The sequence below is a fragment of the Tamandua tetradactyla genome, chromosome 2 (assembly GCF_023851605.1).
Source record: "Tamandua tetradactyla isolate mTamTet1 chromosome 2, mTamTet1.pri, whole genome shotgun sequence".
Taxonomy (NCBI): domain Eukaryota; kingdom Metazoa; phylum Chordata; class Mammalia; order Pilosa; family Myrmecophagidae; genus Tamandua; species Tamandua tetradactyla.
This window is the reverse complement of record NC_135328.1, coordinates 49,837,670-49,853,161: the sequence shown is the minus strand read 5'-3', so window position 1 is coordinate 49,853,161 and position 15,492 is coordinate 49,837,670. Positions and strand designations below refer to the sequence as shown.

Below are 15,492 nucleotides of genomic sequence, written 5' to 3'. Positions count from 1 at the left end.
TTCTTCACTCCTCTCATGATGACTGTTCTCAAACCCCATCAGATCTGCAGTCCACTGTCATCTCTACCATCTCCCGTCTGCCATCCTCTTCTTTCTTCAGCTTATGCCTTATGCCACTTAGTTTAAAGGCCCATCATTTCAGCAACACTCTTAATTCCCCTTGTCTCCTTCTTTCTGTTCACCGTATCTGCAAACTCCTACCAGGGATGAACCATCCACTCTCTATGACTATTCTTGAGCAACTGAGCACTGACGGAAAGCTACACATTGAAGCAGATCGGTTTCATATCCAACCCCAAATGGGCCTGGCAAACCCACTGTGTTTCCCTAAGTAAATTTCTTCCTTGTGCTCCATATTAACTATTTCAAATAGTCTCTATTACTATTAAATCTCCAACCTCCACTTCCCCTCTCATCCAGCAGATTTCCTTGCTTCCTGCTTTTGGATAAAATAGAAACCATTAGATTCACATGCTGTTGTCTTCCTATCAGGACCCACGTCCATCTGTACCCATTCTATTCTCCTCCCCTACCGTTAACACCATCAATTGCTGGTCTCCCCATTTCTGTTCTGGGTCTCTCTCCTTCTGCCTTCTCAAAGACTTCACAATATTGATTATCTTTCTCTCTCTCTTGGACTCTTACCATTACTTTATGACAAGTTACTTCCATTAAAAAACCAAAAAACAAAAAACGAACTCAATACAACCATTATTTTCTTATTCCCTACTCCTTTTAGCTTTTGCCCTGTCTCTCTTCCTCTTCATTTATTCAGTTCTTGCCAGTATCTACCCATTCCCATCAACAGAAGTCACTATTATGCTTTACCTGTAGAGAGAGCCTCCTACCTGGTCTCCATACTTACCCCCTAGACTCCTCTCTAATCCTCTTCCTACAGCAAGAATAACCCATTCAGAATGCATGTCTGGTGACTTCATACTCTTTAAAGACACCTTAATGACTTTTCATTGCTCTTAGGATAAAACCCAAATTCCTACCTTAACCAACAAGACCTCAAATGGTTCTTTTCTGTTTCTCCAGTTTCATGTGATAGCATGCTGTCCCTACTCCAGATCATTAGCCTTCTTTCAATCCCTGGCATGCCCCATGCTCATCAATTATTCAGAGAATATTATTCATCTGATTGGATCTTTGTTCGTTTGCATGGGACACACCAGGGATTGAAATATCCTTGAAATACCATGGAATACCCTTTGCTAGGAACTCTCCTGTCTTTTCTTCTTTAGTGAACACTTCCTTGACTCCCTGACTTGGTCAATCCCCTTCTTATGCCATCATACCTCAGAGAACTCCTTATTTATAGCAACTTACTGTTGTTGCAAATTTATATTTATTTAAGCGATTATTTGAGTAATGTATTTCTACCTTAAAGTCCAGGAAGGAAATGCAGTGTCTGATTTTTTCTTCATCATTATATCTCTAGCTTGTAGCATAGGACCAGACACAGTGTAAGTACTCAATGTTGAGTAAATGAATGAATGACTTGGGAGTTGGACAGACCTGGGCTCTGGTATGCTCTGAATGTGTGATCTAAAGTAACTAACCTGTTCTCAGCCTCAGTTTCCTCATAGGTAACACAGAGATAAAAATTTTTAGTTTGCACACTCTTTGAGAATAAATCTTTATGCAGAGGTCATGGCACATATTTGATGCTCAAGATATTAAAATGAAGAGCTTTTGGAGGACTACCTGGTTTCTAGAGATTTCTCAATTACAAGGTGCTGAACCCCAAATTTCAGTGATGTAATAATTCATAATTCCAATACGCAGGTGTACTAACCATAGCTGCAGGAAACTTGTAAGTCAGCAATTATTCGGAGAATATTATTCATCTGATTGGATCTTTGTTCATTTTCCATGATACTTCCTGAGGCAGGATATGCAGAATCAATGTAGATTAAATCCAGAAGATAGATTCCTGAAATTAAAAAAGATATTTAATGATAGTATAAGCTCACCATTAGTCAGAACAAAATGGCACATTCCTCCCAAAACAGTATTGCTCTGCTAGAAGGTATAAAGGGTAACTTCCACAAAACTGAGATACACTTTGACTTCAATTACAATCTTCACTTTTCACAGGGACTGCTCAATTGCAATGACCAAAATGAATGCTAGCAAGATTTTAGCATTTCTAGTTTATCTACTCTCCAAACAATAAGGTTTTTGCTTTTGTTTTTGTTTTTACCTGTTGACCAACTGAGAAATAGTAGGACATGAAAGAGAGGAATACTTGTGTTTTTCACCAACCAATGACCTTTAATAGGTCTAAGGTGGATTTAGGAGATCATCTATTTGGACTGAATTCATTTTTAAAATTTATTTTCTTTGCTGTTTTTCTATTTGTCTTTCTATTTGTACACCCATATACATGCACATATGCAACCAAAATTCATAAATTAACTGAGGGACACAAGAAGAAATCAAAAGAGTGACAGTCCTGGATCCATGTTTATTGTTTATGTCACACTGAGTAAGGGAGTTAATCTCATTAAGCCTCAGTTTGGGAAACTGTAAAATTGTGTTAATAAAGGAATCTAATTCACAGAATTGTCACGTGGAGTAGAGATAGTGTTTACAAACTACTCAGCACAGTACCTAGTATATGGTAATTATAGGCAGAATAAAAGGTAGATGCTGCTGTTGCTGGCTAACATTCACAAACCTCTTATTATGTACTTGCCACTACGCTACCACTATCACCACCACAATGCGACTCTTACTACTCTTACACCCACCCTACTCACATGCAGCCACACCTCATAGAGCTAAATATAGTGACAGCACATTTACTATGAAAGGGCCACAAGGTTGGGTTAAGTTTTCTAACAGTCAGTAGGGAAAGGACAATCTGGTTAGTTACATAATTCATCATGTCCATGAAAAAAATAGAAATAGAAATAAAAATAGTCTGAAAGACGCAAAGTTTTAGAACTAAGGCTAGATAGAAAATTCTCCTGAGAGTCCTTAGTAGGAAAATATCGCATGCTTTAAAAACATTGCTATGACAGGCCAGCGATGAACCTCAGCACTGGCAAGATGGCATCATTCTGGGTGGAATTGCTAAAAAACTGCCTGGCTAGGGATGGAGGAGGAGGATTGCTATGCAGCTCAATACACCATACAGCTCTCTGCTAACTGACTTGCTGCAGAGCTGCACTTTAGACCATTTGGAGATTTGGATGGATGGTGGAGGTCATGGCTTCCAGCAGCCCTTTATGAACCCTGTCACTGTACCCACCATATTGGTGGGGTTGAGAGCATAGGCTCCAGGTCATGAGAACAAGCACTTGGGTTTCAGTTTTGCCCTTTACTAGTTGTATGACCTTGGGAAAGGCCTCACTTTTGTCATCTATAACATAATCATGTCATGAAGTTTGCAGGGTCAGTATGAGAGCTAAATGAGATAATACATTGACACTTCACCCAGGGCCTTGTACATGGTGACTAACTGCTTGGTAAAAGTTCATTTTAAAACCAACTACTGGTCATGAGTTGCAGGCTGCAGCCTTGACTAGTGCCTGGGGTGGAGCTATTCTCTACTAGTTATTAAAATGCAGGTCAACAAGCATCAATGGACAGTAAAGTCTGGGGTGTCTTTGAGATCAAATCACTTGCAGGCTTGACGAAAAGCAGTCATACCCCAGAGTTTCTGATTTAGCAGATTTAGGTTGAGGCCTGAGAAACTGCATTTCTAGCTCATTCTCCATTGATGTTGATACTGCTGGTCCAGGAAATACACTTTGGAAACCAATGTTCTAGTGAAAGTGCTCCTGTGGGAAGGAAGAGCTGAATCATTTATGTGAAGAGAGATGCAGTGGGAACCAGGATTATTCTTGTTTTGCAGGGTTTGAACCTGTTCGGGCACTCAAAACAGAGTAGTTGAGGGTCAGAGTTCTGCTCTAAAGAGAAGAGCTGCAATACCTTTAGCTTTGTTTGTTTAATATTTTTATTGTAAACAAAAAACAAATATACAAATATTCTTGACATATAAACAGGTTACAATCAGTGGCTCACAATATCATCACATAGTTGTGTATTCATCACCATGATCACTTTTTTGAATATTTGCATCTCTCCATAGCTTTGTTTTTAAAGTAGGTGGAACCACACACCAATTTAGCCAAAATATAAAAGCTTCAACAAAACATGCACAGAATTCTAGTTATGAGCAAGCTTCTGCCTGGTATCCTGCCACAGGAAATGTGGGACAAAATGCCCTCTAAGTAATTCACTCTATGGTATTGACATTTTGAAATTTAAAATTCAGGAACCTCCACCAAAATATTATTAACTATCACTGAGAATAGACTGTCTTGGCAACCCTTATTTCCAACTGTTAGTTATCTATCAGGGCTAATCTTCTGTTCAGGGTAATGTTAATAATAACAGCTAAAATCATTGAAGGACATATTATCTCAGCAAATCACACAAGCATCCCTGTGAGGTGGCTTTGTTAGCTCTGGGTCACAGATAAGGAAACTGAGGCCCTCTGAGAAGTCACTTGGCTAACTAAGGCTGCAGTTGGTTTTGAGCCCTTAAGTGTTAGACATCAGAATGGGCAGGGCCCATGCCTGTTCTTTTTGTTTTTTTAATGCAATTTTCTTATGATATATTCACATAACATATAATCATCCAAAGTATACAACCAATGGTTCACAGTATTATCACATGGTTGCACATTCATCACCACAGTTGATTTTTGAACATTTTCATCACTCAAAAAATACATATAAGAATAAAAATAAAAATGAAAAAGAATACCCCCAAAATGCCCTACATTTTATACCCCCTGTTATTTATTTAATTTTTTGTCATTATTTTTTACTCATCTCATGCCTGTTCTTACCCAAGAGGCTCTACTACATTGCCTACTGCCAGGGAAAGAAGCAAACCTTGTTTAAGATGACAAACTATCTTTTGCCTCTGTAAGAATGCCTAATAGAGAAGGGAGGGCAAGGGCATGTATCTACCCTATCCTAAAGTAGGATCTGATCACTTCTTCGGGTTATTAGGAAATAACCCTAAGAAGATGTGGGGACAGAATATATCACATTTTACTCCAGAGGAAATTTTTACCACCCCATCACACAGTTCCTACCAAATCTTGCTTTGGCTGTCCCACTCTTGAATTTATATGAGCACCATCAACAGATTCCATCCACAGAGGTCAGGTCAAGAATGGCCACAGGAGAAATGCTTTCCTGGAGCCATGGAGTTTGATGTCATGATTTTGGCAAAAGGTACCACACAAAAAATAATCCCATGGAATGTGCTTTAGAATGTAGCTATGTAGCAACCTGCTGGGAGTGACTAAGCCAGCCCCGAGGTTCCATGACAACTAGCAAAGGGTTTTGCAACTGGCCAGTGCTGTAATGTTTGCTGAATGATTGAATGAATAATTAGTCTGAGAGTGGAATCCTCAACGAATCCTAATGTTGACGGCATTTAATTATGCATACCACACCTTGTTAAGTAAAGGCTTTAAGCTGGCATACAACAAAAATGGGCATAATAAATTAAAATATAGAAACAGGGAATTTTATGAAAGACAATCAGAAAGCAAACAGAGCAACTTTAAGTCACTATATACGCTATAACTGAGCTTCAGATTTGATCATAAGTTTAGCAGTAGCCAGAGTAAGTTATTGAGTAAGGAAGAAGAATAGCAGATTTTTAGGGGAAACAAAATGTTTCTTGGCAGTTGAGTCCTAAAATACCTATTATGTGCTGAATAAAAGAAACACAGCTGTGGGGTGATTAAATATTGCTTGATGTAATTAATGGTGCAAATAATTGGCATATCAATCAGTACAGTGAGTTTACAACACAAAGAGTTCTTCCTTCTCCTAAGTTGAAACAAAGCTCCACCATCACTTAACACTGCTCTGTTGTACCAGGAATGAGCAAATCTAGTTGTATTGGGTGTTTTCCTTGTGATCTGCAGTTCCCCTGGCCAGCTCTCTGCCAGCACACCATCATCTCAGTAACCCTCCCTTCCCCTCCTTTGACTTACTCATCCCATTTATATTGCATGCTCCTTGCAGGGAAGGACTAATTGCTTATTCATCTTTGCATCTATAGCATCTAAAACATAGCTCTGCACACAGTAAGTATTCAATAAAGGCACTTTAAGAAGTATAGGTTGTCCATGACGATATTTACAAGAAAAAAAAAGAAACGAGAAGAGACAAGGAGAATAGATTCTGAAGAACTAGATTCATTTAATAAGGGTTATAGAAATAGGACAAAGAGAGCATGGAAGAAAAGCAATAATTAAAGAAATAATCGAGGAAAATCCTCTGAGCAGATTCCATTCTATAAAACTCAAAAGAGTACAAGGTACTGAATTCCTAGGAAAAATCTTATATGATTCTAGATGTTACCTATAAATGGAAGAAAATAAGACTGTCATCTGATTTACATCTGCCACAGTAAGTTCTGGAAGACAATAGAACAGCATTTATAGAATTCTGAGGGAAGAGGCTGATAACTGAACAATTATAAACTCAGCCAAATTATCATTTGATAATGATATCATTGCCCAAATTATCATATGAGGGCAAAAGTAAGACATCTTTAAACAGAGGTCTCAGAGAGTAGTCCACTCATGAACAGTTCCAGAAAGAATTACTCAAGGAAGTTCTCCAATTGAATAAATAAATAACTCAAGAGGGGTAAAATCATGGTACATGTCATTGGGGAGTTCCCTCAACTCGCCAGAGGCTCCTCCTTCCATGCAACAAAACCATATAATGCTTCCTGTTGCTTCCATAAAGTAAATGTGAGCAATACTTTACAGGTGCCGGATGTACACAAGTGGTTTGATCTTTTTTTTTTTTTAAAGAAGCATTTTTTTTTCTTTAAAAATCAGAAGATGTATTAACAAAAAAGTCTTCTCCCCTCCGGAGCTTAACATTTTCCCTCACTTCCTTCTTCCCTTTCTCTATCATTCCCCTCTTTTCTACCCTCCTTCCTTGCTACCCTCCCTTCCTCACACCCTTCCCTCCTTTCTACTTTCCTTCCTTTTGGAGTAGGTATGATGTTAGCAAAGAATGTTTCATTTTCCTTTCCTTCTAATAGAGGTATGTGCTACCATAAATTATTACACCTAGAGAGTCTCAACTTAGTTTGGCAAAAAGCTTCGTTTCTGAGATGTCAACCATAATTCAGATGATAAATACAATACAATAAAAAATGAAGCTGGTAAGAAAAGTTTTGCTTCTCTTAAGTGGGGGTAAAGCAATAGGAAAGACTGGGTCCCATTTAATGGGAAAAAAGGCCCATTGGGAGGGACATCTGCCCTCCTGTCAATGAATTTCATGACATCCAGAATCTAGGTCTGGATGCTAGTGCAGGTCTAGATTTCTAGCTGTTAAAGTGCTTCATCTGTCATTGTTTGATTATTCTATTGTTATTCTTCCTCTGAGTCTTTGCTAGTGTGATTGGTTGTATGGGTGGTGGTAAGTCCCAGAAAGAAGTTCTGAAGAAAATATACCCCACTTTATCACAATATATTCCAGACTAGTTTATAGTAAACCTGGTAACTGCTATAAGCACTGTAATTTAAAACAAAACAAGACCTTAAAGGAAGTGTAAAATTCCTATTTGCCACATTTCTCTCTTGTAGCCACAAGCAGACAGTAATTATCAATATAACCAACCATACTTATAATAAGTCTAAAGAACTATTGATAATATGGTTATGGAAAAAATAAAAATTATGAAAAGATTTCTAAAATAGAATAAGCTTAATGTTTTTTAAAACTATGGAACTAAAATTCCAGGCGATTTCTACAAAACCTGAAAAGTAAGACAGGTTAATGGGTGACAGGTATATAGCTATAAGTCAGGGAGGGAACTACATGATGTAGATATTTTTACTTTTTGATACCAACAGAGAAATACACACTTAAGCATGTTTAAAAAAATTATGAATAACCAATAACAGAACAGAAACTGGATGGAGAACCCTCAACCCACCATTGGGGGAAAACAGGATAAACAAACAACAGTTAATAAACAGGAAATTACAGAAAGTATAATAAAGAGGAACCATATATCTCTTCAAACACGGTCTACTACACAGCAATAATAATAATAGTAATAAACTACTGATGCATGCAACAACTTGGATGCACCTTAAAGGCATTATGTTGAGTGAGAAAAGCCAATCTTAAAGTCACAGACTATACATTTCTATTTATATTAACATTCTTAAAATGACAAAATTATAGGGATAGAGAACAAATTAGTGGTTGCCAGACATCAGGTTTGGTGGTGGTGGTGGTGTGTGTGTGTGTGTGTGTGTGGGTGATCATAAAGGGTTAATATAAGGGAGATCTTTGTCTTGATGGGAATAGTTTTGTATCTTGACTGCAGTGGTGAAAACAGTAACAAAGATCTATATACACATACTGTACCAATCTCAGTTTCATGGTTTTGATATTGTACTACAGTTAAAATAAGATGCAACCATTGGGGGAAATTGCAGAGGGGTACACGGAACCTCTTGCTACTGTTGTTGCAACTTCCTGTGAAACTATAATCATTTTTAAAAAAGATTAAAAATAAAACAAGGGTGGGCCGCGGTGGCTCAGCGGGCAAAGTGCTTGCCTGCTATGCCGGAGGACCTCGGTTCGATTCCCGGCCCCAGCCCATGTAACAAAAACGGAAAAACAAAATACAATAAAGCAAGAAAATGTTTGGAAATGTTTCCCTTTCTTCCTTCCTTCCTTCCTTCTCTCTGTCTTTCCTTTAAAAAAAAAAAAAAAAAAAAAAAAAAAAAAAAAAAAAATAAAACAAAGCAAAAAGAATAAGACCAAATATATCCATAATCAAAAAAAATGTGAAAGAATTAAATTTCTACCATAAAAGAAAAAGTATCTCAGATTAGGTAAAAAGACAAATTAAGATTATATACTACTTACAAATTGACATGAAGGTTGAAAATACAGTGAAAAGCAAAGATAAGGAGAAGAAGATAAGTAAAAAGAAAGCAAGAGCAGTGATATAAAGCAAAACTCAAGACAGAAAATATTGAACAAGGCAAAGAGGAGTGATTGACATTAATGAAAAGCACAGTTGATTGAGAGGATCTAATGATTACAAACTTTTATGTGCAATGCAACAATACATCAAAATATATAAAGCAAAACCTACTAGAAATGCCAAGTGAATTCAGCAAAGCAATAACCAAAGAGGGATCCTTTGGCATGTCTCTTCCAGAAATTTGACAGATAAATAAATGATAAATATATGGTACCATATGGTACCATATTTGAGTAACAAAATTAGCAAGCTTGGTTTTATATAAATGAATATACAATTATATTCAAATACTTATAGAATGTTTACAAAAATTGATTATATGCTAGACTATAAAGAATAGCCCAATAAGTTCCAAAAAGAAGAAGCCATATTATCCACATTCTTTGAGCTTACTATAACATATCTAAGATTTAGCAAGAAGTATAGAAAAAATAACCATTTGGGAAACAAACACACTCATAAACAACTCTTAGTAAAAGATAAAACAATAAAACTAAAATAAAAATATATTTGAAGACAAGGAAAATGAGAACACTACGTATCAAAACTCATGTGATATAGCCACATGATAATTAGAGGATTATTTATGGTCTTCAATTTTTACTATTAAATAACTAAGAATTGTTACAAATATTGAAATTAGTCAGGTATTTAATATAAAAGTTGTGGGGTTTTTTTGTTTGTTTTTTGCATGGAGGGACAAGCACCGCCCTAAGAGGTATACATTCATCATCTTATTTACTCTTACAACAATTCATTTATAGAAGAGGAAAAGGACATACAGAGAGGATGTGTAACCTGCTCAAGGTCAGACAGCTGGTAAGTGATGGAGACAGGAATTGAACCCAAGCCTACCTCTTCTGGAGTACATGCTTCCTACCATCATACTGTGCTGCTGGTGCTGGATATTATGAGTCATTTGTCTGCTTTTAAAATAGCTACACATTGTTACAGGAAACCATTAAATCACAGAAACATATGGAAGCTCTTCTCATAGAAGCCATTTCCAACTCATCTCTGGCAGTGCCATATTCCCCAAATCTTAATAATTAGAACCTATTTCCCTTGTATAGAAGCTCCAATTTTGGTAGGTTTAAATCCATAGATTTATACTTTCTTTTCACCTTGTTTTTCCTCTCTTCTCTTAAGAATTCAGTTATCTGTCCAAGGATTTGGCAAAATCCCTGAAAGTTCCATTACCAGTTCGACCACACCCATACCCACACACTATACATATACACACACATATCCTCTAGTACTTAGCATGAGGTGAAGGGATATGGAACATACGGCAGCTTTATTCTAGATGCAGCACATAGACTTCAGGCCAGCTGACTCAGGGTGGCAGAGCAAAAGCTCATCCTGGGGAGCAGAGAAATTTAAGAGGCAGGATAAGGGATGGGGGAGAGAACTGATGCTTCCTGAGAATCTGTTATGAGACAGAGCTTTATCTGCATCACCTCATATGCTCCTTTCACCAACACTGTGAAGTAGGAGGAGAAAACTAAAGCTCAGAAAGATTAAGACACCTGCCTATGTCCCCAAAGCGACTAAGTGTTGATGGTGTGCGATTTGAACTCAAGTTTTCCTGGCTGCAGTGCCTGTATTCCTATCTACTAGCCAAAAGAAAGACAAAGGGAATGATACTTTCTCAAATAAAATGCTCAGATGGAAAGTTTGCCCTGGATGATCATGAGGATGGGCCCTAGCCCCTCTACTTTCTCTCAGGTCCCTAGAAGAGGACTCCTGGCAGAGGATTCCTGAGCTGTGCTCTGCAGAAGCCTGGAGAAGCTCTCCTTAGAAGGGGCTGGCACACCATTTCCATGGGCCATCCCCAACCCTTATTTGTGCTCTGAAAGTATGGGAGCTCACTACTTTATAAGAGAGTAAATTCCTCTATCAGACTGTTCTATCACACTCCTCTACAAAATATGCAGACTCAGATATCTGTCTACTCACCAGATCCTAAGAGTATGAGCCAAGGCCAAGTTGTGATGAGGACTAGGTGGACCTCCCAAAGGAGATATTCCGGCCCCAGTAACTTGGGGAGACTTTGAGCCTGTGCTTGTACTGTGCTGGACTCTGTGCTAAGCCCTATATATAGTTAGCACTTACTGAAACTGTAATTAGATACTTATTTGTATCATTCATACTAATATCTGACTCCCCTATCAGACTTAAAACCCTTGAGAGCAGGAATAGTGTCTTGTTCCATAAGTTGACTCTCCAGAGTTAGCACAGAGCACACAGGAGCTGCTTGGAAAACATTAGTTGAAAGAAAGAACCCATTAATGGAGGCATATTTTATTTAATTCATGCAATAACCTTACTAAGCATGCACTACTACCCTTCTTTTGTAGCTGAAGAAAAAATACCAAGAGTCAAGATGATAATAATAGTAATGTTTACTGAGTACTTACTATATGCTGGTCCTAAATTAAAAGTTCTTTTGCATAGATTATTGATTTGTAACAACCTTATTGTCAGGGAGATATTATCCCCATTTTAATAGAGAAAGAAACTAAAGCTGAGAGAAGGTGGATGGCTTGCCTGAGTTTATACAGCTGCAAAGCGGAAGAGGAAGGATTTGCAATAAATTTTGAAATCAGGAGATATGAACCCTACAATTTTGTTCTCCTTTTTCAAGATGTTTTTGGCTATTCAGGGTCCCTTTCATATGAATTTGATGATTTTTTTTTCATTTCAGAAAAGAAGGCTATTGGAATTTTGATTGGAATTGTGTTGAATCTGTAAATTGCTTCAGGCAGAACTGACATCTTTTTTTTTCTAATTAATTAAAAAAAATTTTTTTTAAATACCAAAAAACACCAAACCAAGGCAAACATTCGTAACTTTTGATCATTCCATTCTACATGTATAATCAGTAATTCACAATATTATTACATAGTAGCATATTCATCATCATGATCATTTCTTGGAACATTTGCATCTATTCAGAAAAAGAAATAAAAAGAGAACAGAAAAAAGCTCATACATACCATACCCCCCACCTCTTCCCCTCACCGATCACCAGCATTTCACTCTAAATTTACTTAAAAGTTTGTTCTCCTTATTATTCATTTTTTTCCCATATGTTTTACTCGTCTGTTGATAAGGTTGATAAAAGGAGCATCAGACACAAGGTTTTCACAATCACACAGTCACACTGTGAAAGCTATATCATTATACAATCATCTTCAAGAAACATGGCTACTGGAACACAGCTCCACATTTTCAGGCAGTTCCCTCCAGCCTCTCCACTACATCTTGACTAACAAGGTGATATCTATTTAATGTGTAAGAATAACCTCCAGGATAACCTCTCGACTCTGTTTGGAATCTCTCAGCCACTGACACTTTATTTTATCTCATTTCACTCTTCCCCCTTTTGGTCGAGAAGGTTTCTTCAATCCCCTGATGCTGAGTCTCAGCTCATTCTAAGGGTTTTCTCAATCTCCTGATGCTGAGTCTCAGCTCATTCCAGGATTTCTGTCCCACGTTGCCAGAAAGGTCCACACCCCTGGGAGTCATGTCCCATGTAGACAGGGGGAGGGTGGTAAATTTGCTTGTTGTGTTGGCTGGAGAGAGAGGCCACATCTGAGCAACAAAAGAGGTTCTCTTGGGGGTGACTCTTAGGTCTAATTTTAAGTAGACTTGACCTATCCTTTGTGGAGTTAAGTTTCATATGAACAAACCCCAAGATTGGGGGCTCAGCTTATAGCTTTGATTGTCCGCACTGCTTGTGAGAGTATCAAGAGTTCAACTTGGGCAAGTTGAATTTTTCCCCTTTCTCATCATTCCCCAAAGGGGACTTTGCAAATACTTTTTTATTCATTGTTCAAATCACTCTGGGATTTATCGGGGCATCACTCTAGACAAACCAACAAAATCTCATGTCCTACTCAAGGTTCCATGTACTTATGGTGTTCAGTTAATCTGTCTACATAAGTTATATTAGGAAATGCACTAGTCAAAATATAAATTTTGTAATAAACACTTTTTAATTTAGTCTCACACATAAGGTAAAATTTTAAAATATTAATTACCATCTATTTTCAGCACCCTGCAGTAATGATATTCCTTTGTTATTCCTCATGCAAAGACATTTTTTAAATTTGTACATTTAGTCACTATCATTATACACTCTAGGCATTCCTAAATTATACCATCTCAGTCTTTATCATCTATCTTTCTTTCTGATTTCATTTGCAGAACTAACATCTTAACAATATTTAGTCTTCTAACCCATGAACACTAATGTCTTTCCATTTATTCAAGTCTTGTTTAATTACTTTCGACGATGTTTTATATAATTGTCCATGTACAAGTCTTTTGCATCCTTGGTTAGAATTCATTCTTAGATACTTGATTCTTTTAAGTACTATTGTAAATGGAATTGTTTTCTTGATTTCCTTTTTGGATTGTTCAATGTTGGCATATAGAACCACCCCTTATGACTACACTGTGGCTAACACTCCCCCTACCCCCTCCCCGCTACATCTATCACCCATTCTTCATTGCCTTCCTTGTGCCCCAGCGTGGCATTATCCATCCTGGGTCCTATTTTCCGTGGCCCACCCAGGCCTGGGAGACCTGCCAGCTCTGCCACATGACAGCTGTGGTGTAATTGGGAGAACATTGGGCTCAGAACCAGGAGACTTGGAACCTTGGCTCTGGCACTTACCAGCTGGGTGGACTCAGGCAAGCCTTTCCACCTCCCAGAACCTCAGTTTCCTTGTTTTGGGATGGGGGTAATAATGGTGGATTTGAGGAGTCTCCTGGCCCAAGGCATGGACTACAGCGGAGCCCAAGAAGCTAAGCTGTCTTGGAGTCTGACTCCATGGCAGGGCCTCACTTGGAGCAGCACTGATCTGCCTATGGGAGGTAGGCACCCAGCTAGGTTTTCTATAAGCATGGAAGCACCCAGATGCCAACCATATGGTGACCACCCACCTCAGGAGGCTGGCACTGGAGCTTCTGTCTGGACTGAGACAGCACAGCTGGGATATCTCAGCTCCTTTTCCTATTTATACAGAAGTAATTGCAGTGGATGACACTGTATTGTTGACCTTGTTAAGATGGACAGTAATTGGACCAACCACTGGCCCTAGCTGCCTTGGAACTGAATAATGCCAGGAACTGGGGCTAGAATGGAAGGTGCAGATGCAGCGGAGGAAACAACTATAATAGTAACAGCCAGGGCTATGGGAGGGCTAGGCATTTTTTGTGCCATGGCACCCTTGCAGCAATACTGCACAGTAGGTACTTTCATTGTCTACATTTTACAGATTAGGAAATATAAGCTCAGCATGTGCTAAGATCACATAACTTGCAAATAGAGAATTCAGGATTTGATTTCAAAGACTTGGAGCAGAAAGCAATGCTGGGGTTGGGGGCAGGGAATCACTGGCTGGCACAAGGATGAAGGTCTCAGCCACAGACTTGGGATGCAGAGGTTCTGGCTGTGGCCTCTCCTCTGAGGACCCTGATGACAGCCGGCATCTGCCCTGTGGCTGTGTGTGCTGCAGACAGGACCTCCTATGAGATGGACAGCTACCAAGATCATGTCCCTTCAGGCTATGGACACAGATCTCTCTGTCCTCCCTTAATTAAGCACATGAGTTAGGCCAGCACCCCCTTCTCCCTTTGCCCAAGGGTCCTCCCATTCCATGGCAGCTGGTCTCCAGAGCTCGTTTCCCAGGGGGTCACCCTGACCTCTCCAGCTTCTGTTCTGCTCTGTTCTCCGAAGCCCCACATAGGCCCTGGTGACACTTCTGTGGCTGCAATATGAATGCCAACTTAACTACCGTGGTAGGGCAGAGACTCACAGGGTCAAGACTGAGCAGCCCTTGCTTGCTCTATGATAGCAGCCCTGAGCAGCTGGGCTGGCCCCAACACCAGCAGCATGTGGCCAAACCTTCTTCCTGACAGTGAATCCAGGCCCCCCACCAGGGATGTCCACAAGATACCCTGACCCTGAGGAGGGTGTGCAGGTCTGACAAAGGAGGTGCTCTCTTGAACAGACATCTCTTAAGCTGAGGGACACCCATGTTTCATGGCACAGAGCCTACTTGAAACTGGGCGCTTGCAGACCTACAAAGTCAAAGCCTGTGGCTGGCACTCAGGCTTTGCCACAAGCCCAGAGACTCACTGCTCTCTTATTCCTCCCACTGCCACCCCTGTCTCATTTCTATCCCATGTCTGGTTTTGGTTTTTCTCACACAGCTATCTATTTAATAAAGAAAATTCTGCAGTGCTGAGGGAAAAAAAACTCTCCATAGCTTAAATTTGTGCCACATTTCCATCTTATGCTTTCCATTTTTTCTCCCTCTCTTTTTAAAAGTTTGAGATGAAAGAGTTTTTTCCATGTTTTCCTGCCTTAAAAAGATCACTTTCAAACTTCAGAAACGAGGAGTATTG

General features: G+C 39.0%; 1 protein-coding gene across 21 annotated transcripts in view; it reads right to left on the bottom strand.

Moving 5' to 3' along the window:
- RALGPS1 (Ral GEF with PH domain and SH3 binding motif 1) overlaps window positions 1-15,492 on the bottom strand; it is a 617,170-nt gene that overhangs the window by 84,608 nt on the left and 517,070 nt on the right. For all 21 annotated transcript variants that reach the window (XR_013169371.1, XM_077145262.1, XM_077145266.1 and 18 more), the window contains one exon: window positions 1,802-1,939. Coding sequence is in view for 20 of the 21 variants with exons in the window: in XM_077145262.1 (XP_077001377.1) it covers window positions 1,802-1,939 (138 nt within the window). In the remaining variant the exon portion in view is untranslated. The remainder of the gene's footprint in view (window positions 1-1,801; window positions 1,940-15,492) is intronic.